We start from the raw sequence: 27,192 nt of genomic DNA on the forward strand, positions 1-27,192 counted from the left end.
CAAACAAAACAACCAACCGCGAAACGGTTCTTCAAGATTGTTATGTTACATATTTGCCTGTTAAAGTCATGAAATTTATCTTGTTATGAACTTAAATGTCATCTATTGGTGGAAATTACTCTGGTGATAATTTCAATTATATATTGGTAAATTATAGGATATTTTACCAGTTTCGCTACACCCAATTAAATTAAAAGCTCTTGTTTCCAGTACTCTGGTAAACCCAGAGCACCAAGAGGAAATGCCACGTGTACACACTGCGCATGTGCCCGACGAGTTTTACGTTGATCCTGGGTGATCCCAACTTCCGGTTGAAAGAGGAGAAGTGTCTCTCTCACACGATTACTCTTGACAAGGCCTCTCGTTACTCAACCCGTACGGTAGTTGAACCGGGTTTCGGCTAATAGCCATGGCTCTGTGATCCACCAACGAGTCAGCTAATTAACTTTTTTTTATAAAGGAATCAGGAGACGTCACTATATAGAATTTGTAAACGTCAGAGCCAACAGGTTTGAACGTTGCCCAGCGACGGACTAGTTAGCTAGTTAGCTAGCTAGCTAAAGACGCAGCTAACCAAAGCAGCTCTAAATTAGGTTCCCTTGGTGTACTATTTCAAGATGTCAACTGCGGGGTTTAACTCACAGAATGGGACAGGGACAGGACAGGCGTATGTGAATGGTGAGTAAAACATTTAAATGTAAGTAAAGTCAAGCTAACACGAGCTAACTAATAAGCTAACACTTAGCAGCAGTTCTTGGATTCTTGATGCTAACTAGGTTTGCTTAGTAACGCTGTAACTAACCAAGCAAGAGCAGAGCTGTCAGGTACAGCTACTGTTAATCTTCACCTGTGTGTTACCTGTTACTGAATTAAGATGGTAATTCAGTCAGGTTGATTTCAAAATACTCCTGCTGGTTTACAAAGCACTAAAATGGTTTAGGGGCCAAAATACATTTCTGATTTCTACATAATTAAAACAGTTATAAAATCATTAAAGATTAGAAAATAAAAACAAGCTAAAAATAAAAGCTAGAATAGAATAAAACACACAAGAGTAAAAGCTCTAGTGCAGTATATAATATAATTATCTGGTTTAATAAAAGGCAGCAGCAAACAGGAAAGTTTTAAGCTTTGATTGGTGGAAATTACTAATTATATATTGGTAGATTATAGGATATTTTTACCAGTTCCGCTACACCCCAATTTCTGATCTTCTGCTATGTTATGAACCACCCAGACCTCTCAGGTCATCTGGATCAGGTCTGCTTAGTGTCCCCAGAGTCAGAAATAAACATGCAGAAGCAGCGTTCAGTTTTTATGCACCAAATATTTGGAACAAGCTCCCAGAAACCTGCAGGACCAACTCCAACTCTGAGTTCTTTTAAATCAAAGCTTAAAACTTCCCTGTTTGCTGCTGCCCTTTACTAAACCAGATAATGATCTTATACTGCTCTAGAGCTTTTACTCTTGCTTCTGTCCTAGCTTTTATTTTTAGTTTGTTTTTATTTTCTAATCTTTAATGTTTGTATAACTGTTTTAATTATGTCTTAATGTTCTATTGCACTTTGTCGCAATGTTCTTGAATGTTTATGTAAAGCACTTTGAGTTGCCATGTTGCTGAAATGTGCTCTACGAATAAAGCTGCCTTGCCTAAAAATAGTAGCTAACTAAGGTAATGTAAGCTAACTCAATTTTTTTAAACTTTTTTTTTAACTTTTATTGTGTTATAAAGTGATTACAAAACAAGTGAAGACATATAAAGGGACATATATATATATATATATATATATATATATATATATATATATATATATATATTATACAGAGAAAGACAATAACAAAGTACAAAACAAAACAAAAACATTACAAGGGGATAAAAGCAGGTTGAAGAATATGTGTGTGTGTGGTTGTGTGTGATGTGGATAATGGGTGTGTGTTTGGCATTGAATGAGGCCAGATGGTCATATATGACATATATCTACTCTTAAACACACATATACTGTACACATGCACACATATCTACACACAGACATAGATATCCTTCCTTTTATGTGTAAACAAAAAGAAAAGAAAATAATTGAGTAAAATATATATATATAATACAGTATATAAAACAGTATAAGCTAACTCAATTTAAACAAGTGCTACTTTTGGTTTTGTCGAAGTTGGAAGACCAACAGGTCGACAAACCGAGGGGGTCAACATGCATCATAACTTTTAAGACAGTTCCCATCTTCTCCCAGTACACATAACGGTGATGATGATGTGATCACACCAGTCAGTTTAGCACTTGTTCTTCTACTGGCAAACAGTTAGCCAGAACTTTCCCTGTCATAATTAAACATCCAACGAGCTTTGACTTGTCTTTTCGCATCTGTCTCTTTGAGGTTTTTCCTGTACAGTTACATTCCCAGTGAATAATCCCAACTGCAGGTTGCTTAGTTCCCTCACTGTTGTGCAAAACTGATTTTTTAGCAGGCTGGATAGCTTGGGTGTCTTTGCTTTCTACGTTTTACTGTACATGTGGCAAATTGGGGATGATCCAGATATGTGGCTGCAGAGCATTCTCTCCAGACTCATCCAATTACCTACTTCAGTTTTGAGATTACTCACACATTTCTATGGGGTTCCCATGAATGCTGAGGATAAACAATGTAAACACAGTGACATCTGACAAAGGTGTGATTGTATGCAGCCTTCTGAAGCTTAACTATGCATGTGAAGGAGCTCTCTTGTACTGTGCAGATGAAGCTTGCAGATCTAGTTTGGCGGTTTTCTAAAACTTTAAATATGTGTCTGAAATAGGTGTGTCTCAAGCTTCGACCGTTGCCATGGTAATCGACCTCCAAATCAGTATTCGAATGCTAGATGCTAGAGTGAAGATACTGGTCTCATATGAAACTAGAAAAAATTAAGGAATCCATTGGTACCATGTCATACTAGCTTGTCCCGAAGGAGGCTAAACGTTCTAAACTTTTGCTAAATTTTGGCGAGGAAAAACTGGCTTGGCCATTTTCAAAGGGGTCCTTTGACCTCTGACATCAAGATATGTGAATGAAAATTGGCTCTATGGGTACCCACGAGTCTCCCCTTTACAGACATGCCCACTTTATGATAATCACATGCAGTTTTGGCACAAGTCATAGTCGAGTCAGCACACTGACACACTGACAGCTGTTTTTTGCCTGTTGGTCTTGAGTTTGCCATGTTATGATTTGAGCATATTTTTTATGCTAAATGCAGTACCTGTGAGGGTTTCTTGACAATATTTGTCATTGTTTTGTGTTGTTAATTGATTTCCAATAATAAATATTTACATACATTTGCATAAAGCAAGCATATTTGTCTCCCATGTTGAGAAGAGTCTTAAATACTTGACAAATCTTCTTTTAAGGTACGTTTTGAACAGATACAAATATTTTAATCGATTGACAGCCCTAGTAATAACATAGTATGGCCATAAACTTTATGTATAAAGCTCACAGTTGAGGGGGGTCTTCTCATGCACCCACTTGATGTTAATGAGGCCAATTTTTAAATTAACTTACTTTGTGTTTAACCTTTTCAATGGGTTGATTTGTGATTGGCTGAGGTTTCTGATTCCACATCAGGCTTTCTCTGATCGGACCAGTGATGTATCTAACTAGGAGTTTTTGTTCTTAAAATTTCCCTTGTCTCAGGAAGGACACAGATTTGAGGTGGATTATATTCTTCCATCTATCTTTGCTCATTGAGAAGAGTTGTTTTCTAATCCCTCCTCACTCTGACGCTCACTTAGCTCTGCTTCCAGTTATGTCGTTCAGGTCTTAGTGGATAGGCGTGAATCTGTTTGCATAATGTAATCATTTTAAGGTGCAAACAGCGGTAGACTGGTGCAGCATTTAAGCAGTGTTGCCTGTTAGATTGTTATTTAGGTAACGCATTTATTGATATGAATTGACCCATTTCTTTCTTTCTTTTCCTACTGACTAGTAGATGCTTTTGGCAAGATCAAATGAGAAACAAATGCCATATTTTAGTCCGGTATCTGCGCAAACAATACAATCAGAGCATTCTTAATTGTGCAGAAGTGTCTATGGTGGATTACTACTACTGTGTTCCTTCAAGGAAGGTCACACTTGGCTTAGAGCCCCACACTCACTGTCATTGAGGGCAGATCATGGTAAATTAAATCCAGGTAAAGAGATTAGACCCTGGGCTGTCAGTTCATTGGTCATTTGGTAGATCTGAGTGGTTTTCACTTGGTGTGTCGTCACTACCAGCACTGTGCCATCTGTTTTTCATTTACCTTTTTGAACTGCGTTTCAGATTTTAAACCCAAGGACTTGCTTGGGTTTAAGACACTTGAATCACAAACAAAAGCCCCTTTCAGACAAGGAATCTGTAACGTTGCTGGCTTCGTCTATCTGGGAAGCTAAAGGCTCAGCTTTTGAACGTAAGGCTACCTTACAGGAGCGTTCCATGATGGCTCTGGTCAAGCTTGACAAGACCATAACTAAGAGAGCTGCAATCCTTGTTCAGATTTTGGCATCTGGCACACAAGAGGGAGTCCAACAGTGGCAGCTCTGCTGGAGAACAGTTTGAAAGGAAGAGGAGTATTCAACCTGGAGCTGACATGTAAAATTGCCAGAAAGTTTAAGGAGTGAACTGTATGTATGTCTGAAAGGCCTTTGATGTCATTTTGATTAGGGCTGCACAGTTAATCCAAATTTTAGCAAAATCTCAATATGGCCTACTGCAAATTTCAAATTGCACGAGGCGCAATATTTGTAAAAGGTGAACTGTGTGTCAAAATACCATTTAGAATTTAATATTATGGTGCTGCAGAGATGTCCTGGTCTACACATCATGTTCTGCAGACTTAAGAAAACATCTTTGTTTGGTACAAATCCCCACAAAAATCACACCATATTCATCATCATCATTTATGTTTTTCAATGAAAATGAGGATAATGATGTAAAGAATATCATTATTATCCCTCTAATATCGCTAATTGAATTGCAATTGCAATATCAGTCAAAATAATTGCAATTAGATATTTTTTCAAAATAGTTCTGCCTCGATTTTGATGGCTGGATCTGTGTCCTCTTGGGTACACAAAATGTGTAATAACTAAGTAAACATAGGCCTGATGTTTTTGATTTAGATTCTCTAATATGCCTGTTTTTTTCTTTATCTCTTGTTCAGGTCCGTCACAGAATCCAGTTGCCCTGCAGCAGCTGCCAGGGGTCAGCTATGGCATGACTCACCAACCCACCTACAATCCAATGCAGGCCAAAGCTCCCGCTGCCCCCGGCCCTGGACTCTACCCCTCTGGGCCATACCAACCCGCTCCCCCAGTCTGTTCCTACCAGCCCGGCCCACCACTCACTTCCTACCCAGCTCCTCCAGGCCAGTCGCTGTTGACTAGGCCTCTAATGGGAGGTCCTCCGTCCCATACCCCTCCTCAGTCTGCCAGCCCTGGTCCTAGGCTGCCCCCTGCACAGGCCACACCTCCCCCTCCTGCTGTGTCTTCTAGTAGCTATTACCCAAACCCCCAGCAGCCACAGCCTGTGGCTCCGGCATGGCAGTACAACGCAGCTCCCCCACAAATGGGGCCACCCACTTCCATTAGCACACCTCCCCGTGGCCCAGTGGCTAATCATGTGAACCCAGCTGCAAGCTCGACAGCGCCGCCGCCGCCACCGTCATCGGCAGCTTACAGCGCTGCACCACCAGCCCATGTGTCCCATAGTGTCACCCAGCCCCAAGGGCCAGGGATGCCCCGAACATCTCTGCATGGATATACACAGCCAGGTAGGAACACAAAGGCTCCACTGAAGTCTAAACTCTACCCGCCACATGCACAATAATCTTTAAATAAAGGATAAGATAATTACACGGAGAAGTTGGGAACAAATGAGACTCTAATGACGCAGGCACTCCTTGGGTCAAATCAATAAAAAGTGATTCATCCTTTCAAGTTTCAATAAATCCGACCAGTGAACTTTAGCCCTTTCATTCCAGGGTCCCCATTACTTAACCACTGTAATGTGTGTAATGCGATTTGTAAGATAGCCACCACTATCCCCTTCTAATAACTTTTCTATAGCACTATTACGGTGTCTTGTCTCTTTTCCTCGTCATTGTCTTCCTTCACTGACGTGCTGCAGATATGCATATCAACAATGCTGATATGTTGGAGCTGGACCTTGTCCTCTGTTTCTACATTGAGCATGATAGCTGGCTGTTGCCTCTGGCTCCCTTACTCTGAATTTGTACAAAGTTCAAATGAGAATTTTATTGCTTCCGATTTGATTCTTAAGCAGCAGCGTGACGTGGCTTTTAGGACAAATCCAAATTTTTGTTTCAGTTTCGGGTGCAGGTTGTATTGCTAAAATGTTTTCTACTGGTGATATAAGCAGAATGCACACATCTGTATCTTCTGGGTATTTATAACACTTTGATAGATTCAGGTAGTAGTTTCATTTCTTTCTGTGAGTTTAAGGGTTGTCTCCACTGAGAAGTATTTTCACAGTGTCAAAAACAAAAGACCACTCATTCGTAGTAACTTTTTATGCCAACTAGTCATTAACATTTTCTCTGGAGGAAGTGGCTTTGTTAAGTGATGTGAGCGTGAAGTTGGTTGTGTAATATTAGGCAACAGTGTCTGAATGATTAGTCATAGCATTATGTAAATTAACCTTGATTTTTGAAGCTATCTTTAGTACAGTACTTCTGCATACAAGCAGAGGTCACATGATCGCCTCAGTCTGTCTGTTACCAGCATATGTCTCAATCTTATGGTCAGAGTGGCCTGGAAATTGCTGATCACATTCACACCCCCAACAGGAAGAGCTTGATTTTAGTGACCTTTACCCCAGCAGCACCATCGGGGCATATCTTCCCAGTACAATGGTGCCAGTGAAAGTATCAGCGAACTGGAGAAATTATTACGTCTTTGTAGAGGAGTGTACTCTTCTGACTGCTTTCTTTCTTTAAAATGTCACAAGCAATTCTAAAATGTCACACATTTCACCACCAGCTACAATAATCTGTTGAACAGATTTTGGCTCTGCTGAGCTGCTGAAAGTTTCATAGTCTCAAGGATCAACAGTCACAGTATGTGTTGTCAGTAAAATGTTTCAGATGAATGTACCACAGTGCGGATATGAAACGCAAAAAAGTGCCCTGCACAATCTGTAGTATAGAGGATTATCGTTTTAGTCATTATCATGCAGCTTCATCTCAGTCTAATCTCTAATCTAATTAAGTCTTCACAGCCTTGTGTCCCTGAAATGATAGATTCTCTACAGACGGATAATCATTTGTCATTGTAATTGTCACTTACCTTTTTCTGTCACTGCTGTAAGAATAATCAATCTCATCAATTGTGCATGGTAATTCATTTATAGAAAAAAACATGTTGTATACACCTTATACATAAAATTGAACAGACTTCCTGCGTTTATTGATCAATAAATGCATCAAAAAGTTTCTTTGAGACTAGACACGTCTGAATCGGCTGGTTTATCAGTAGAGATGAACATGTCTCTGTTGCCGTCACTGTTCTGACATTATCTGGCTGTGGGTCAGTAGTGCCACCAGCTGTTGTCACCTCCAGTCGTAACTTACAATGTTACACATCAGTGATGCCTCATCTCTTCTACATGATATGTGGTAGAAGCACAGAGTGCACAGTAATGTTGACATCATTTTAGAAGTCATAAATCCTAAATTACCTCAGTGACGATGCTGTGATACACAAAAATTACTGCTGAAGCAATAAGTCGATTTGAAAGAAAATGATTTAACAACAATTTGATATGTGATTTAATATAGCTTTAATCTGAATCTGTAATGAAAACAATCATATTGAATGAATGAATCACTGTTTTTCACCAGGCACTGCACCTCCACCAATGACTCACATGGCTCCCCAGACGTTCCATCCAAGCAGAGCTCCCTATGGCCCCCCACCTACTGGCCCACCACCAACCATGAAACCCCCACCGCCTTCCACTGGACCCGCGATGGCCAATGCCACACCTCCACCCCCCAGGGCAGATGGTAAGTTCTTTTTAAATTTGGGTTTATTCAATTTCTGTGCTTTGTCCTCAGGTATGACAACCTATACTGCCTCACTTTGTTTATTTATTTACATTTCACATTATCTGATTTATTTTGAGTGGTCTTAAATGTGCCAACGGCCTGGTATGAACTCAGCAAGACAAGACAAGACTAGCAAGTCATTTTGAAACCGTTGGAATCAACTGAAAAGGAAATGGAGACAACATGACCAGTCTATTTCAGACCAATTGCAGATGGTCAGATAGTGGTATGTTTTTACCAGGTTTTAACTAGGTTAGCAAGCTTGTGGGATCGTTAAAGGTCAAAGTCAGTGCAGCAAACATTTCCCCCCACAAATTAGGCAAACAGTGAGGTAGGGCTGTGCAATTAAATTTCAAGAATTTCAATTACAATTACAATTTGGCTTCCAATGATTATGAAAACAAGGTAATTGCGCAAAGATTATGGCACATGATTTTTGTCATGTTACCTGTTTCATGTACTACTGTCACGATTAACGACCCTCTTATAAAAATAACTTTTTAATCATATTTGCTCCAATTTCGCCTACTTCAGTTTTAACTTAGTATAGATGCAACATTTTCTTTCTAAATTCATGATGTTTCCAAAGTCAGTGAATAATTGTGTTAAATCACTGTGGTCTCAATATTGACCAAAATAATTGTGATTATGATTTTTGCCATAATTGAGCAGCGCTAGTGCCAGGGTTGAAAATAAGCACCAGCCAAGTGCTGGTAAATTATGCAAGTGGCTGCTAGATTTGCTTCACTCACCAACCAAATAAAAAATGGTAATTTATTTCGTAGCTGGTAAAAATTTGGAATCCACCAGCAGCCACAGTGGCAAGTAGACAAAAAAGTTAATTTCCAACCCTCTGTGCAAATTGTTAAATCAGAACGCTGTCAGTGATGAGTCTGTAACTGTATGTCCTTTTTTATAAGCCAGCCATTTTTGTTCTGATCACCTTCCATTGTTTCCCTCCCTCCCCTCCTTCCTCTACATGCCAGCTCAGTGTGGGGGTGCTGCCGTTAACAGCACTCTGCCCCCCACTGAGCCCGACTGCCAGGATGGGGATATTGAATGTCCAGGTGTGGCCAAATCTGTCAGTAGCTGTTAGTGTCAGTGCTTTGGTGCCCATCCTGTCCTCTCTATGCTGTTGTTCATTGTATCCAGGGATGCACTAATTCTTTTTTTACCATCACTTAAATTGATACGAAATTTAAGAAACTCTGCAGAATCCGTTGATACAGATCTCCAATCTGTTAGAGAACAATGCAGAAAATAAGATCTCTATTCCTTATGTTAGTGCTGCATTAGCCCACTATTTCTTAGTATCAGTGCATCCCTGGTAACATATTTCCTTTTAGTAGTTTTTTTTACCTCTTTCTGTCATCCATTCCCACCATATCTACCATATGAACTTTAAATAAACATCTTAGAAGCACCAAAGTACAAATGTTTCTTTAAAACACCATACATCCCATCATCGGCGTCATCATTAATGTTGTTGTTTTGCTTCAGTATTCGTTTGTGTCCATCTTATGTGTATCTTTACTGTACTTCAGTAGATCATTCCATAATCCATCGCCTGTGGTTATCACACTGGGATAGAAATAGCGGGAAGTGTCACTAAAATTATTCACATCACATCTGTGTTTGTTTTTAAACAGGAACTGTGGCTGGCAATGGCCCAGGAGCACCAAACAGCTATAATCATGTTGACAACAAAATGGGTAAGGCCATTTTCTGCCGCATATTAGATTATTTTCACACCAACCACATGTACAGTCTGGGTTTACCAAGCAGGCTTTCATAGCTGCTAAACACAAATGTGTAAATGGTCCTCTTGTGTTTATTTTCCTTACATTTTATGTCACAGCCTTTTTATAGTAAATTGCGTCTTCACTACTGTTTAACACTTTATTATGACCTGTTGCTGTTATTTTTTTCGTGCTAATTACTAATTATACAATGTCACAGGATTAAAGCTCCCACAAAGACTATTAGTGACTGTCAGTTCTGGCATGCTGTTACCAATTACAAGTTTTTAATTTTCTTTTGTTTAAAGGAGAAGTCTGGAAATATTCTATACTTTTCATATCAACAAATCCCATGAAAAAAAAGTCCAAAACCAACAATGAACTGAACTATTGAAACCATTAGTGAGCCACACTGTTACACTGGGCGACATGTTCCTTCATTACCGTGAAACACTGCCACGTCTTCAGTAGAGGCTTGGGGCACTTTTTCAGTAATCACTGCTACTCAGCGGGTTTTGATTTCTCATGTAAGCTGTTATCATTTCTGTTCCCTTTTCTTCCACAGCTGGCCTGCCCCAACCCGGACCACCTGGTCGGCACTTGGGCCACTACCCCTCCCTCCCCCCTGGGTACCAGAACACCCCTGCTCCCCACAACGCCACCTCCCCCATGCACCCTGCGATGCAGGCCGCCACGCAGCCTTACACTCAAGCACCTCACCCATACCAGCAGGTGAGTCACAGCCATGCGCTGACTGAGTACTGCCAGAGCATTACACATAAACCTTTTGTTTGCTCATTCTCAATGGTTTCTGTCATGCATTTGCTTTTTCAACAAGTACACAGGCAAAACCCTTCTGTCTGTCCAAGCTATATGGAAATGTTAAGCTGTCCTTGAGATACAACTTCTGATTATTTGAAGAAGCAAAGCTGACAAAAGGAGGAGCACTAAATTTAACAGTATCACAGTACCTATATAAAGTTTGCTTTATTTATGTGATACGTTGCCGTTGTTTACGATACTAAAGCACTTTTTTAAAGTTAAATGTGCCATGCTCCGTCGATGCTAAATTATTTGTCATTAAAGGTATAATATGCAACAATTGTCGGATGGTGTTTGTGAACACACCGCATTCAAAGTTGGCCCATCCTCCACAGCTCAAGGAGTCGAGAGGGAGAGAGAGCAGCGATTGTCGTGTATGCTATAGAATGAAAGGAGAGAGAGAGCGCTGTTAGTGGGGAAAAAACAGCAAATCAGAGAAATAAAACATTATTTTCTGATAGTTTCCCAGCGGTTGCGTTCTAAAACACATATAATCACACAACTAACTTTGCACAACCCTGCGGGAAGGGGCCGAGTTGCTGGATTTTTGAATGAATGCAGCCGAAAGGCAGGCTGTCCTCTCTGCCTGGTGTGTGTGCCACGGTCAAACTGACACACCGATAACAGCACACAGTAGAGGAGAGACAGAGGAACAGGGGAACTCACAGCGATGTAACAAACCCGTTCTCATCCATCACCACGGCTGCAAAGCATCTCAAGGGGGACTTGTGCCCATCGATGTATAGTCTAATGCTTGTGAGTCGGTATCAGAAGCTGAGGGGCGTGACGAAGCACGTCCTGAGTAAATCAAAATAAGTAGAAAAGAGAAAATACAGGCAGAGGACAGCGTCCATGCAGAAACAGACACCACCACACACTTCTAGTGGGGCACAAGTGGTTATTGAGAGGGATTAGTTTTGTATTAGTCTATACATTATTTTTTAGGAAATCGTTGCATATTATACCTTTTTAATTTTTAGTAAATAGTGGAACTGAATTGCTTGTTTTTTTTCTCTTCTCTCAGCCACCCGGTGGCCCAGGGCCAGCCCAACTGAGCCCGTCCCTGGCAGCCATGAGCCTCCAGGCCAGCACCCCAGAGGCCCTGAGAGTGGTCAACCTGCTGCAGGAGAGGAACCTGCTGCCACCAAGCCCGATCCCCGCCCCAATACCCTGCCTCCAACAGGACCTGCAGAAGATCAACTGCAACCCAGAGTAAGCCATGGCAGACTACTGTTTACAACATGTGTCAATATTTATTCTCTTTCATTTGATTGTTATTATCCTTTAAAACCGATATTACTGTGAAGTGTGTCTACACTTTCAAATTTTCAAACTATGCTATGCAATTTTGTGTAAAGACAATGATTAAATCCACCTGAAGTTGGACCTTTTGCTTTTTAGATTACTGCTTACAGTGAAGAACGAAATGTCAGCTGTTTGGTTGCTATCTGTGCAACTGTACACATTTTGTTGTAGATCAGCTTAAGAGTAAATTTGTCCCTGCATATGTTGCCCTTCTTTACAACTTTGTTTTTAAAACGTGAAATACTGGGGACAACGTGATCTCTGCATGCAGTTCAAGTACTAAGAACTTCTGTGTTTGTGTGTTTCTCCAGGGTTTTTCGTAGTACGCTGACCAGCATCCCTCAGACTCAGTCGCTGCTCAATAAAGCCAAGATGCCTCTGGGCCTGCTGCTCCACCCCTTCAAAGACCTTTCGGTAACACTTCAGTTCAATATTTGATGTTAATCAGTCAGTGCATTTAGATCAACTTAAATAACCTTATTGATTGGATGTCATGCCAGGTAACATGAAACCTGTTTTACTAAGTTTTGGTTACTGAGTGAGAGGACCACAGTAAACACAACTATGTTTCTCCCTGGGGAAACCACGTTTTCTGGCCATGTATGTGCTAAACCAGGCTCCTTACTGGTTTTAGCATGTGAAGGAGAAAGACTTGATACTTTAAGACTTTAATAATTATAAGTAATATTCCTCTTTTCCCTTGGCAGCCAGTGATACCTTTGCCCAAGGCACTCAATTTTTGATGTGGAGGTGATCACTGCTGCTTCACCATTTAAGTACCAGGCAGCACATAGGGGTGATAATTTGTATTTGTTTTATTGCATTAATGTGAAGGAAGGTGGTGCCAGGAGGAATAAGTATGTGTGCTGTAAAGAACTCTTTGCCGAATGAGTTTAAAAATCATCTACAGCTTTATCCTCAATTATGTTCCTTAGATTTGATAAGACTTTTACTGATTAAACACTGAGAATCGTCTTAGCACTTTTCTTTAGAAAAGGATTTGACTAAATACACCTCTGGGCAAGGTCTGTCAGAATGAATTCATGTTTGTTCCTGTGTTAACTGACGACACAGACAACAGAGACGTTGCCGAATTTGGACAGCAACAAGAACGCCTTTATTGAAATACCGCTTACAACGAATTACAAGAAAATGAGTTTTCTTTGCCTGGAGGCACATCTCACTCTGTTTGCTTTTGTTCTGTTGTTTTTCTTGCAGCAGCTTCCTGTGGTGACATCCAGCACCATCGTCAGGTGTCGGTCCTGCAGAACCTACATCAATCCCTTTGTCTCCTTCCTGGACCAGAGGAGGTGGAAGTGCAACCTGTGTTATCGGGTCAATGATGGTAAGAAGGGAGAGGAGTGATGAAACCCATATGATCATCTGAAAGAGCCGCTGTCCAAAATAATCCAGCCCAGTTACAGCACAATGAAGAAAATCACGAGGCAGAATTCATTTAATTTTCAAGCAGCTGGTTGTGATGACCTAAAATATCCTATTATGAAGCTACTACGTCTGTTAAGCAAGATTCAATACTTTATTGCCATAGCAACGTGATTGAATTTGTTTTTGTGAGCTCACTTAAACACAGACAGAGAAAGACAAAAATAGTTAAACCACTCACTCATAGAGCACATAATACATTAAACAATGTATAAAACAGATAAAATAATCGTAAACGCTTAACACAAAGGGGTAAAATTAAATTCAACACATTAGAACACCATAGATAAAACACAAGCACCTGTAGAGAAATTAGCAGCAACATCACATGACCCACTAGATCAAGGTTGCCCAAAGTTGCCCCACCATAAGGTTTGATTTGGCCCACCAGATGTTTCTAGCAAATTCTTTTCTTTTTTTTATTAAAGACTGCCAATCCTGACCGACTTTATTGTCTGTCAGAGGCTGGAAAACCAAAGCAATCCATTGGTACCAACTATGTCATGTTGGCTTGTTGGGAAGGAGGCTGAATAATGCTCCAAACCTATGCTACATTTTGGCGAGGGAAAACTGGCATGGCCATTTTCAAAGGGGTTCCTTGACCTCTGACATCAAGATATGTGAATGAAAATGGGTTCTATGGGTACCCACAAGTCTCCCCTTTACAGACATGCCCACTTTATGATAATCACATGCAGTTTGGGGCAAAAAAAGTTTTTAAAAACAGTTTTTTGAATGCAGTATAAATGTGCTCTTTTCACCTACATTCTAAAATGGTGTATTTGCAGTGCTGTGTTTGTAGTGTTAAGGAGGTGGACAGCTTCAGGATATGTGCTGTGCTGGAATATTCACATATGATGATAATATTGACATCTGATAGCCAGCAGTGTTTTTTTGGTGTTAGAACGATTTAGCTAAGTAGCTTTTTCTTTTTGTTCTTTTTGTTTTCTTAACTTGTTTCAGGGTCGACCGGTTCAGTAACAGGAGAAATTTGTGTTTTAATTATTCCAGGCGAACTAGAAGCTGCAAATGAACTGAGAGAATGATAACAGAGCTGTTGGTGAATTCACCTCAGTGGTCACATACCAATCTTATTCAAAGCTTTTGCTTCTAATTTATCGTTTTTTTACCTTTTACTACAGTTTTGGAAACGTATACATGCTTTTGCATCTCAGAAAACGCCTGGATAATATACATACTCTTGTAGCATGTGAAGGTTGTATTTGCCTGTTTATGTTAAAAGAAAGAAGACATTTACTTTGTTTTATGATGATTTCTTATGGTGATTATATAAAGATATAATAATAATAATAATAATAATAGAGACATAAAGGGATGCATTTTAACTGGATGCATTTTTATAGTCTTTAAATAACTTAAGTTTGCATACAAGTACAACCCCAATACACTTTTCCAAATGTTGAATATTTAATATATATATTGTTTCTACGTAATTATCCCCCCCCCTTACTTTTCCTTCACACTCATGGTTGAGAATTGAATTACACACAAAGTACATATAGTACACTGTTTTATTGTGTGTGTGTGTCTGTGTGTAGTTCCAGAGGAGTTTATGTACAACCCAGTCAGCAGATCGTACGGAGAGCCGCACAAAAGACCCGAGGTCCAGAACGCCACCATTGAATTCATTGCTCCTTCAGAATACATGGTAGGTTTCAACAGCTTCACTGACATCGGTCCTGTTTAGGATTCATCTGCAGGCTCAGTTTATTAATGTCAAGATTGCTCACTATTACAATTACTCACTAAATAACATGTATATAAAGTGTACAACTAGAAATGTTGTATGTGTGATTATGATGGTGGGTCTTCATTGACCTTTGGTATCGTTACATGTGTTTCCCCTTATTTACCCAGCTGAGGCCACCACAGCCTGCTGTTTACCTCTTCATTCTCGATGTATCCCATAATGCAGTGGAGACAGGCTACCTGAATGTGTTCTGTCAGTCGCTGCTGGACAACATCAATGCGTATGTACAACATTCAATCTCCAGTTATTAGAGATGTTGGGAAGACAGCGGGGCCTTTTTTTGTGATTTCTTGTTGTGCTTTTAAACTCTACAGAGGGCTGATACACAAATTCCCTTTAATTGTTTGACATTTCATGTGTAGATAAACTGTCATACTTATTAGTCCCTAATTTTAGGATGTTTATAATAGTGTAATGTGAGTAATGTGAGTAGTTAGGGCTGTCAAAGTTAACGCAAATTAATTTTAAGGTAGATTTTGAACAGATAAATGTGTGATTAATTTGCGATTAATCGTGATTAACTATGAACAATCATGCAATTAATCACAATTAAATATTTTAATCGATTGACAGCCCTAAAAGTAATGTAATTCAACAGAAGCATCATAACTTCATACTGCAAGGCTCACTGTCACCTGAGTGCTAGCTTTATTCAAGCGTGCGTCTTTATCCCAGGCTTCCTGGAGACTCTCGGACAAAGGTAGGCTTCATCACCTTTGACAGCACCATCCACTTCTACAACCTCCAGGAGGGACTTTCTCAGCCTCAGATGCTCATCGTGTCCGACATCGAAGGTGAGACACAGCTGACCGCAAAGGCCACACGCCCATTACTACAGCAGCATGACACCAGCTGTGTGCAAACCTACTGCAGGAATGTTGAACTAATAAATACAGAAAATATTTACTGGGTCAGTAAACATGAGAGTGATGTCAACAGTTTTTGGAGATTGTTGCCTTCTGCTTCTGTTAAATTTCTCAAACATTCAGCTGGATCCAGATTTGTAAATAATAGAGATATTTCAGAAAAATCATCCAGATAACTTCCAGATTTTCTGATCTATTTAATCATTGATGTCAATTTAGCTGCACCACAAATGATTGCTCTGTTTTTTAAATGAATTACTTCACGGTAGGTGCACTTTTAAAAATGAATGTCATCACTATTATTATATTTGTGTTTATACGACTGTAATATATTTGTTTAAATAATATTTTTTGTGCTCCACAGATATATTTTTACCAACACCAGACAGCCTTCTAGTAAACCTCAATGAATGCAAAGAGGTAAGAAAGTTTACCTGGATTATAGCTACGTTGTCAATGTGAATAATATGTGAATAATATGTGAATAACGGCCCAAAACTTCCTCATTTTGTCATATTTATGAATTTTAATCTTAGTTTTAGCAGTGGTGGAAGAATTACTCAGATTTCTTACTTAAGTAAAAGTAGAAATACCATAGCCTAAAAATACTCGATTCAAATCTTGAATTCAAAATGTTACTTAAGTAAAAGTACAAAAGTTGTATTTTTAGTAATACTTTGTATACTACTGGGTAGATTAGCAGTATAGTACTGCATCATATCATGTATCATATCATGTATCATATCATGTATCATATCATGTATCATATCAGCTTTGGGGACAGAACATTCTCCAGGGCAGCTCCCATGCTCTGGAACTCACTCCCCAATCTCATCAGAGACTCCGATTCCCTCACCATATTCCAGTCCCGCCTCAAAACACATCTTTTCTCATCTGCTTACCCATAGCCCCCTCCCTCCCCCTACCCATCAGTCCGTGTGTATGTATGTGATTGTGCCTGTGTATGTCGCTTTTTGTCGTTCGTCTCCTGTCTGTCTCACACCGTTTTCCCCCCGACTATGTTAAAGCGTCTTTGAAATCACTAAAAAGCGCTATATAAATCTAATATATTATTATGTAATGTGATCACTTAAAAAGTAACTATAAGTGTCAAGCAAATGTAGTGGAGTAAAAAGTACAATATTTGCACCTGAGATGTAGTAGAGAGTAGAAATAGAAAGTAGCATAAAATGGAAATACTTAAGTACAGTCCTTGAGTAAATGTACTTAGTCACATTCCACCACTGAGTTTTATTCATATGTTTTTATTTATTTACACTGTGTAGGAATTATCATTCACAACTACTGTGTATTTAAACATTGTGGCCACATGCTGTGGGCTGGAAGAAAAGATGAAATGGGATCAATAATGTGTTTCAAAAATAAAACTCACTCCCTGTATTTGTTTTTCAGCTCGTGCAGGATCTGCTGAAGAGTCTGCCAACTTTATTTGAAAAGACCATGGAGACCCAGTCTGCCCTGGGTTCAGCTCTGCAAGCAGCCTTCAAGCTGCTGTCGCCCACCGGAGGGCGCATGTCTATCTTTCAGACCCAGCTGCCTAACCTCGGTGTGGGGGCCCTCCAGTCCAGGGAAGACCCCAACCAGCGGGCATCTGCCAAGGTAAGAGAGACATCAATGACAAGTGTGTTGAGTTGTATGAGTTGTATACCCCGCAGCAGCATTATGTTACTTTAAAACATCAGATGTCACGGTAGATATTTTCATAAAATAGAGCTACAAATGTTGATAATGCTCATTATAGTAGTATTGTGTTCATGTGATGTGTTGTTGGTACCAGTTTAGGAGGAGACCGACTCAAGAGGCTTTTTTTAAATTTAAGATTAAATGTACAGTATCAAAGACAGGATCGTGATGAGTTGCTGCAATGCCACAATAAATATCCCATTTAGGGTTTTACTAACCGCAGGTTTATCATTAGCCATCACTCACTTACTTAGACAAATCTGTCTTTCTGGCTTTTCGGTTATAATTAGACCTTGAAAAATGTCTTTTGATTTTGAGTAATTTTTGGTAGTCGCATTTCGTTCCCATTTTGAGCTCATGGTCCCACCTGGTGTGTTTTCCTTCAGGACGTCCAGCACTTATCCCCAGCGACAGACTTCTACAAGAAGCTGGCTCTGGACTGCTCCGGCCAGCAGGTGTCGGTCGACCTGTTCCTGCTCAGCTCTCGGTACTGCGACCTGGCATCACTCGGTAAGTTGAGAGATGGTGGATAGAGGAAAAGAGGAAGGGAGGGTTTATTGTACCTTTTTATGTTTGTTTACATGTCTAGTGCTCAATACAGAATACTTTGACCTAGGGCTGCAACTAACGTTTATTTTCATTGTCGATTACTTTCTCGATTAATCGATTAGTTGTTTGGTCTATAAAATGTCAGAAAATGGTGAAAAATGTCGATCAGTGTTTCCCAAAGCCCAAAGATATTTAGTTTACTGTTATAGAGGAGTAAAGGAACTACAAAATGTGGGAGAGAGTGTGAGTGTGAATTGGGTGTGATTCTGTTTTTATTATGTCAAAAATTAGACAATCAGCATCTGTCCTCTTGTGTTCCTTCCCTCTCCCAGGCTGCATATCCAGATACTCGGCAGGGAGCGTTTACTACTACCCCTCCTACCACCACCAGCACAACCCTGCTCAGGTGGAGTGCTTCCAGAAGGATCTGAAGAGATACTTAACCAGGAAGATCGGCTTCGAGGCCGTCATGAGGATACGCTGCACCAAAGGTCCGTTGGCACAACATCTGGCGCTTGGTTGAGCAATGACCTGAATATTCATTCCCTGATGTGACTTAGAGAAGTTCAAGTTTTTTTTTAGATGTTTAGCTTTCATTAATTTCTGATTAGTAAATGCAGTAAGGAGAGAAACCCCTTATTTTTATGCCTCTGCGCCAGCGATGTATATTTGACGTTAAAGTTTCATCTCCTGTCATTTAGAAGAAAACATAATGTCTTTAGAGTCCAGACAAATACATTTTCTTATTCTTTTTTACAGTTGAGTGTTACATTTTGACGCTATCAGTCCAGCTTGATTAATGATGTCTCTTTTTCTCTGCAGGTCTGTCCATCCACACGTTCCACGGAAACTTCTTTGTTCGCTCCACAGATCTGTTGTCCCTCCCCAACGTGAACCCAGACGCTGGCTTTGCGGTTCAGATGTCCATCGAGGAAAACCTGGACGACATGCAAGTCGTCTCTTTCCAGGCCGCGCTGCTTTACACGTCCAGCAAAGGTACACACACATACATACACAGCCATGGTTGTTTTTGCGTTTTCAAAGTCATTGTGAACATTTTAAATAATTAATCTCCGTCTCTTTTTGTTTAAATAACATGTGGTTTCTCTTACAGGAGAGAGGAGGATCCGTGTCCACACCTTGTGTCTCCCTGTGGTCAATTCTCTGTCAGACATCTTTGCTGGGGCTGATGTTCAAGCCATCAGTGGACTGCTGGCTTGCATGGGTAGGTGCTAAACTATCAAACACCTTTTCACACAAGATGTCTTCTTCTTCTCTGAAGTCCGTTCTTAGTGTTTGTGCACTGAAGTTTGTTCGCACTTGTGTAAGTTGTGTATTGGACCACGATTGGTTTAAAAACTATGTCACAAAATCATGCTCATACGTGCAGATGTTAAACTCAGATTTAAGGTGAGCACAGAGAGACGTTCCCCCTTCAGCAGATGAATATGAAAATGAAGATGAGAAACAAGATGTTCTGCTGCTCTTCATATTATTGAATGTCATGTCAGATAATTTGCTTTTATTCAGATTAGGCATCTAATTTTCTTACCCCCATTTTTTTTTTTACATGAGCTGAAAAAGATTGGTGCATTTTGAAATGTTTGCTCATAAATCACACCGGCAATACTTCCTCGTGAGTAGCTCTCATGACCACGCCCCCTTTTGGGGAAAACAATCCTGTGTCCCTCATAGACGGTAACAAAGTAAAGGGAAGAAGTTGAAACATGTCTCCAAACCAGTTATGGTAATAACGCTATGCTGAAGAGTTACTGTGTAGTTGGTTGCACCAACAATAAATCCCAAAACACTGATCTCCGATTTGTTCCTCTGCCGTGTCCTAAAAAATATATATTAGAGGGGCTTTATGGCTCCAAGCTACAGACCAGACCAGCATCGCATCATCACCGAGGCTGCGCTCCTGTTTGAGGGAAAGAAACTCGCTGTCACAGAAGAGAAAATGCTGGGTTAACCGAGGCTTTCACACTGAGATTTGAGGCACATACGATACGTGAATATTCACTGTCAGTGTGCTAAATCACTGAATGATGCTGGTGACAGTGACAAGCATGGTTGGCTAACATTAGCTTGAGTGGGAGGCTGCTGCAGTTATACAGTCATACATTAACGTTATAGCAGCATCAGACTGTCGTCTCCAACTAAATCTCAGCCTATAGATCAAACAGTTGGTTATTAACACATTGGTTATTTACAGACATCACGTAGCCTAACGTGATTCAATCAAGTATGTATAGATGTCTGGATAAGCAATATCCGGCCAGTGTGTTGGACGGGGGAAGACTGAAGGAACATGGCGGGCAGTCAACCTTGTTTTATTAAGATATTGCAAACGCTCATGTTTAGGCAAGGTCGCAAAATAATTATTAGACATGTGTATAAAACAAATGGTTGTTTAACAAGAGATGAATGAATATGAATTTGTCCAAATTACAATCCAAACACATGTCAGATTGCATTGAAGTCTATGGGGCGCGAACTTGGCTTTTTTGGGAACTACCATTTAACACATTACAGCTGTTTTCATCCCCGTTTATAGTCATTTTAAGCAGAAATGTGAAGATAAAGTAAAAACATGCAGATTTCCATGAGTTTTGTCTTGATGCCTGTGATAATTTTCTGGATATTTGATCACATCACATAAAGTTTTAAGTGTGTGTGTGTGTATCTGTATAGCCTTGTGCAAATTATTCTTCATCCTTGTTACAGTAAATAGTCTTTTGATTGGTTCGATATGAAATCATTGCAGGGTTTTCATTCATTTCACTATTATTAGCGCTGACAGATGGAGATGAGTGGCGACAGCTGTGGTTACTTAGCAACCGTTGCATACTGAGCAGTCAGATCTTGGAGAACAGATGAAGAAATATGGCCCCGAATGGCACCACCACTGTTGTTTGTGCCTTACTTCGACTGATAGCCCACTGCTCTTCGAAAACCACTCATTAATGTACACGATACTAAAAGTTTTGCATTGGCATTTTAACAACGCTATAATGTACAGCTATTTGCAACATATGCTTTAAAATTATAATAAATTACATTTTGTCAAACTCCAAGGTCATAAATAAACTTAATAAAGTTTATTTATTCAGAATCAAAATCCCAACATATTGATATAACTTTTTGGTGCTTAAGAGAGTGAGATGGGATGCATATGAAGTCCAACCATTCATACCATCACAGATTATTTTGCAATCCCCTCTACACCATTCACAACATGGTTAGATTTCATTTATTCATTCATTTTAAAGAATCCCAAATTGGCAACCTCACAAGTTTACACACAAGGCAGTATTCAACTTGTGAACTCATGACCGCTCCCTCCCCTTAAATACATTGAATTACAGAACTGGAAAGACATCATTGAGTCTGAGTCTCACCTAGAGCAATTATATGTATGTAACGATTCATTTGTTTCTACACACAGACCCTGTTAACACTTGGTTTTAAAATGAGTCTTGGGGCGATCGATCACTCAAAGCCCCTGCCGAGTTGTTCTGGGACGCATTTGACCACATATCTTTTGTAGTGTAAACGCTAATGCGTCCTGATGTGTCCCCTAAAAGGACCTAACAGGAAAATACTTCATCAAAGCCACGGCTCTTCTTTTGTTCCTCCTTTTCTTCATCTCAAGCTGTTTCTCAAATCATGTAAGCTGTCTTTGTCCACGACGTCTGAAAATTTTGAAAAGCCCACAGGGATGTATTATGAGTGCGTCAAGCATCTTGGGTGATCTAGTTTGCCTGGAACACACCAAGGAATAGACCCAGTTGGTATTGTTTTGATCTCTTCTTTTAATTTCTGGCAGATTAGGCATGGGAAATGCATTGCTGCCATTTGGTCTTTACAACCAGAAATTATGTTTATTTGCATATAGAGGGGGAAAGTGAGATCTGATCACAAGTGGTCACTTTAGACGCATTTGGAAACACATTTTAATGCCAGGTGTGAACTGACGTACTTAGAGCTGTCCAGTTATGATCGGATCACCCAAGACGCATGTTAATGCCAGGTCTGAACACAGACTGTGGCTTTAAAGAATGAGATCCCGACTGTAAATGTGTCCCCCTCTCTCTTTCTCTCTCCAGCTGTGGACCGCTCGGCGACGGCCAGTCTGAGTGACGCAAGAGATGCGATGACCAACGCTGCCATCGACTCGCTGACGTCGTACCGGCAGTCTGTGTTGACCATCCAGCAGCCCGGCCTGCTGGCCCCAGCCTGCCTCAGACTCTTCCCCCTCTTCATCCTTGCCCTGCTCAAACAGGTCAGCTTTTTCCCCAAGATGTCGACCAATGCTACACTCAAAACTACTTAAAATAAACCTTAATTTGTTAAACGTCAGAGGAAATCTTCTATATTATGTTTGCCTAGTTAGTTAGTTTACTTATGACACTGCTGTTACTCCCAGGATCTGGAGTGTTAAACCACTCCATCGAGCCTTTATTGATCCAGTTGTATGTGTTTGTGTGTGCACCCTGCAGAAAGCCTTCAGGACGGGCACCAGCACCAGGCTGGATGACCGGGTGTTTGCCATGTGTCAGCTGAAGTACCAGCCACTGGTTTATGCAATGCTGATGATCCACCCTGCTCTGTACCGTCTCGACGATCTGACCGATGAGGTGAGGAGGAGGAAATTACGTCTCTGAGATTTCTGTGCATGCAGCGCCAAAAAAAGTGACCCTGGACATAGTTTCCTTGGAATCAAAAGTTTCAGAAGAGGCTAATTTATCTTTTAGAGTTTTGTTTATGATTAAGATTATATGATTTGAGTAAATATTAAAAATAACATTTTCATATAGGACACTGATATGGGAAGTTGAGTCATGTTTTAGCTGTTAACAACCATTATTTAGTCCTTATTAGCTAAAACTTTAAACTCAGTCTAGGTGGTGTTTTTATAGCTGTTGGCTGAACCTGAACATACAATATTTTCCACTGTTATTTTAAGTGTCTCCCTGTTACTGAGTAATCTTCTCTTATCTTCTGTTTCCTGCATCCTCAGGGAGCGTTGAACATCAATGAGCGGACCATCCCTCAGCCCAGAGTGCTGCAGCTGTCTGTGGAGAAGCTCAGCAGGGAGGGCGCTTTCCTCATGGATGCTGGAACGGTACAAAGCTTTAAGCCGTGGTTTCAAAATTAGCACTCATAACAAGCTAACAGAAATACAAAGCTGATGTCTCAAACCTGGCTGAATCGTGAGGAAAGATGAGAGTAACAATGACATAAACCTTTCTGCAACACACATTTTACATAATGAAGTAGCGCAGTTATCCAGCGTGGCTTTTAATTAAAACATCCGTACAAGCTTCAGTTTTTATCTCTTTTATATTTCAAGCACCCAGTAAGTCTCAATACTGCAATACTGACTATTTATTTGTGATTGTATTTAATATATACTTTATTCTGTTTCCAAAAGGTGATGTATCTGTGGATCGGACGGAACTGCCACCCAAACTTCCTCACACAAGTCCTGGGAGTTCCCAGCTATGCTGCCGTGCCTGATAACCTGGTAGGAGACCTCATGTTGCACCAGGATTGTTTAACAAATTGTCTTGAGGGTGTTATAATAGAGCTCAGTAGAGAACAGTGAGGTTCTGGAAGTGAAAATCCCATCATATTCTGAAACCCAGATTTGATTGTTAGCCATAATATTGTAACCATCCGAGGTAGACTTACCACGAGTTACGAGATTGTGAAACGATTGTATACACTCCTGTAACAGTGACGTCTCTGATTGGTGGAGCTCGCTGTTATCGTGGAAATGTGTATAGCACCTGCGAACGACTAGTGAGGGTACACGTTCGTACGTGCTGCCCCGTGGTCTGCTCCCGGATTTCAAATTAGGCCAACACGACGGCTCGTTTGCAAACTTTCTCTTATATTAAGAAAAAAGTTCAACGAAATGTGTTTCTGAAAACATCAGATGAAAAATAAGGCGTGCAGTTGCTGAATCTGTCCTCATTTTAGAACGACAGCGGTTAGATTAAACGTTTTTCAGGAGTTTCGAAAGGTGGAGAGTCGCCATTCGCAATGGTTTATGGGAAGAGTAGTTCATTCACTCTTAAAATATTTATGCACACAGTCTTTGCCTTTTTTTTCCCATTTCCCAATTTTTTTGCTCCAAATCAAATGTTTTATGGTCACGATTCATATCGTACCTGGTTGACTTGATTCCATGCTTAAAACTGTTAATAAAAGGATTTTTTCTGAAACGTCAATGGAGTGAATGAATGAGAAATTCACTCCCGGAGCCGTTCAAAAAGTGGGCGATCACTGTTGAGCTCTATGGTCACATCTGTTAACTCCCGAACAGTACAGCTACAGTTTTCACTCTTTGCATCCTCCTCCCTGATGATAAAATCTTGACTGTCGCTCTCTCCTCTCTCAGTATCTGCTCCCAGAGCTGGACAGTGCCGAGTCGCAGAGAACCAGAGCTTTCATCGGTTGGCTGAGAGACCAGAGGCCGTTCTTCCCCTCGCTGCATGTCATCAGGTGGGCAACAGACAACATTCCTGTATAAGAGAGTAAAGAATCAAGTAGCAAGAGTGTGGGGAAATTAAAAGCAGCCAACAGCTAGATAAATATAAATTAATTTATAATTTTTAAAGGGGGAAAAAAAAAATAAGGTTAATGGGAAAATGCATTTGAATCCAAAGATCTTTTTTCATAATAAAACCAAACTCTTGAATTCCCTTCATCAGCACTTTGAAATGAAAGAGCAACTTACAACTAATAACCCATTTTCTTTCTCTTTACCCTTCGACCCTCTCAGGGACGAGAGCCAGCTGAAACCCACCTTTATGCAGAACATGATCGAGGACAGAACAGAGTCGGCCCTGTCGTACTACGAGTTCCTGCTCCACCTCCAACAGCAAATCTCCAAATAATCTTCAGTGGGACTGTGGAGACGAGAGAACACTGAGTGAGGACGCGCATCAGTGTATGTGTGTGCGTATGTATGTATATGATGTATGTGTGTGAAAGCAGTGGAGGTCAGACTCAAGGATGCTCCATCTCTAGCTGTGGTCCGCCATCTCTCTAAAGCTGAACTGACGTGAACTCTCAAATCAAACAGTGTGACGGACAGTGCGAGGACGGAGAGTGACAAAGAATCGATTCTGATGCTTATTTGGCACTTTTTACCCAGCTGAAGCTATGCGTTGGAAGAAGAAAAAAAGATGATGATGGTGATTGTGTATGTCAATGATCGAATGAATCAGTGTTTATTCTCATAGAACAATGCTGTCTAACTGAGGTATCGTTCAGATACAGTCCAGGCAAACTGATGTGTTTTTGTTCAGAAAGCACAGTCGTCTTTACTAAAACAAGTCAAACGTGTGAATGCTTAAGATAAGGTTCATGAGGAAGGTTAGTATGTCTGTGCTCAAAGACTGTTATTGAGTGTCACCCAGGAGTATTTCTATACACAACACCTGAGCTCTAACAACCCTCTGTACCTGAAGGACAGAACGTGTGCTTTTTTTAATTTCTCAGTCATTATAAATGTGTGTCGAACAAATTCATAGTCTGTGTTGTAAGAGGAAGGAATGTTAAAGGTGTTTGAAGGCGGATCGGCCTCGCCGTCACCGCTGCCTTGAATGTGTGGACTCAGCAGTGGAAAGTCGTTTTCATCGGTCTGATCTGTCCTACAGAAACGTCATCTTTTCTCTCTTTGGACATTCACAACACCTCTGACGACATCGCTGTTCTGTTTGTTAATTCTTTCTTTTTTGTTTTGTTTCCTATTATCTAATAATTTATGAGACTCCCAATCTGATTAAATTCTATAATTGCCTTGTATGGGAAGTCACTTTTTATTATTAAACCTCTGTTTAAATACAGACTCTATATATGAAATATTTTAATATAATAGGATATGGGAAATTCTTTAACACAGACATAACAAAGCCATTGTGATCTTTTAATCATGCTTATTGATACTTGTATATTGAAAAAGACTGCATTATATAAGGTGATGATTTTAGTATAAACATAAAGGTGAAATGACGCTAAGGAAATAAAATGTTTGGGACTTTTTAAATGTAGTTTTGTGTTTTGGTGGGTGAACAGTGTTTATTCAGTGAAAGCGAAGACTACAGAACAGTATATGGACCAATAATAGTCAATTTTTCACTTGACTGAGCGTGAATTGAAGTTTTTTTTTTTTTTTTTGATTTGGTCTGATTTCATACGGTTTGTAATCTATGTATTATATAAGCAAAAATGTATTTAGGAACAGACAGATATGTTTTGGTCTTCATGCACAAAATTGTCTTTCATACAAAAAAAACTGATGAAAATAAAAATAGCCTGTGTTTGAACAGAGTAAATTGCAGAGGTGTGGACTTATAAATTATGTTATAAAAGAGTGCAGGAGATCAACTCCTCCTGACTAAAGATATGCTTTAAATCAATTTGATAGCCACGTTGCGTGAGCTGCAATGAAAGGGATGTGTACCTAACACATATAATATAACAGACAACCGCACACCTGATCATTTCACATTGAAAGCAATAAATGCAAATTTTCAAATGCATTCATTATCTCTTTAAATTAACTAAATATTGCTTTAGGAAAGTGTAGGACTTTTTTGCAAAACTATGGCTTTGTCCCACCTCTGGTTAATTGTGAATAACTACAGTTCCAGATGGAGAATGGCCAAAAACTGATGCATCAGTACAGTTTTTGATGTGGAACAATAATCTGTATTTTTATCTGCCAATACCATGCGTACATTTGTAAATCTTAGTACATACAAAACAGATTCATTTTGAGGACCATGATACTTTTATACTTAACTGGCTTTTACTTTTATATTATATAATATAATTTGGCAGTTTTATTGATCCATGAGTAAGTTTATTCAAGAGTGCTTTTAG

The 27,192-nt window shown here is 40.0% G+C and overlaps 1 protein-coding gene across 3 annotated transcripts; it reads left to right on the top strand.

The window, feature by feature from the left end:
- Positions 1–26,645, top strand: sec24a (SEC24 homolog A, COPII coat complex component). Of its 3 annotated transcripts, none has more exons than XM_037749197.1 (24): positions 1–678; positions 5,189–5,797; positions 7,886–8,050; positions 9,079–9,159; positions 9,742–9,804; positions 10,397–10,563; positions 11,678–11,865; positions 12,270–12,372; positions 13,177–13,303; positions 14,961–15,070; positions 15,280–15,392; positions 15,848–15,966; positions 16,403–16,458; positions 17,452–17,658; positions 18,129–18,252; positions 18,624–18,782; positions 19,114–19,287; positions 19,406–19,516; positions 22,401–22,576; positions 22,794–22,931; positions 23,315–23,419; positions 23,729–23,821; positions 24,701–24,804; positions 25,085–26,645. In XM_037749197.1, exons 1-24 carry the CDS (start codon positions 618–620, stop codon positions 25,197–25,199), a joined length of 3,468 nt encoding a protein of 1,155 aa, XP_037605125.1. In that variant the 5' UTR covers positions 1–617; the 3' UTR covers positions 25,200–26,645. The 3 variants fall into 3 exon arrangements, with proteins under 3 accessions (XP_037605125.1, XP_037605126.1, XP_037605127.1); XM_037749198.1 differs by having other exon boundaries at positions 13,180–13,303; XM_037749199.1 differs by lacking the exon at positions 9,079–9,159 and having other exon boundaries at positions 2–678.
- Positions 26,646–27,192: the final 547 nt, after the last annotated feature.

Source organism: Sebastes umbrosus, chromosome 17, assembly GCF_015220745.1.
Source record: "Sebastes umbrosus isolate fSebUmb1 chromosome 17, fSebUmb1.pri, whole genome shotgun sequence".
In the NCBI taxonomy this organism is placed as follows: Eukaryota; Metazoa; Chordata; class Actinopteri; order Perciformes; family Sebastidae; genus Sebastes; species Sebastes umbrosus.

What these genes read in the sequence shown, in the direction of transcription:
- sec24a (XM_037749197.1), top strand. Translation starts at nt 618, where the DNA reads ATGTCAACTGCGGGGTTTAACTCACAGAATGGGACAGGGACAGGACAG. An exon ending in AAGATCAACTGCAACCCAGA is followed by an intron (nt 11,866 to 12,269) that starts GTAAGCCATGGC and finishes GTGTTTCTCCAG; the next exon opens with GGTTTTTCGTAGTACGCTGA. An exon ending in GAGGATACGCTGCACCAAAG is followed by an intron (nt 18,783 to 19,113) that starts GTCCGTTGGCAC and finishes TTTTCTCTGCAG; the next exon opens with GTCTGTCCATCCACACGTTC.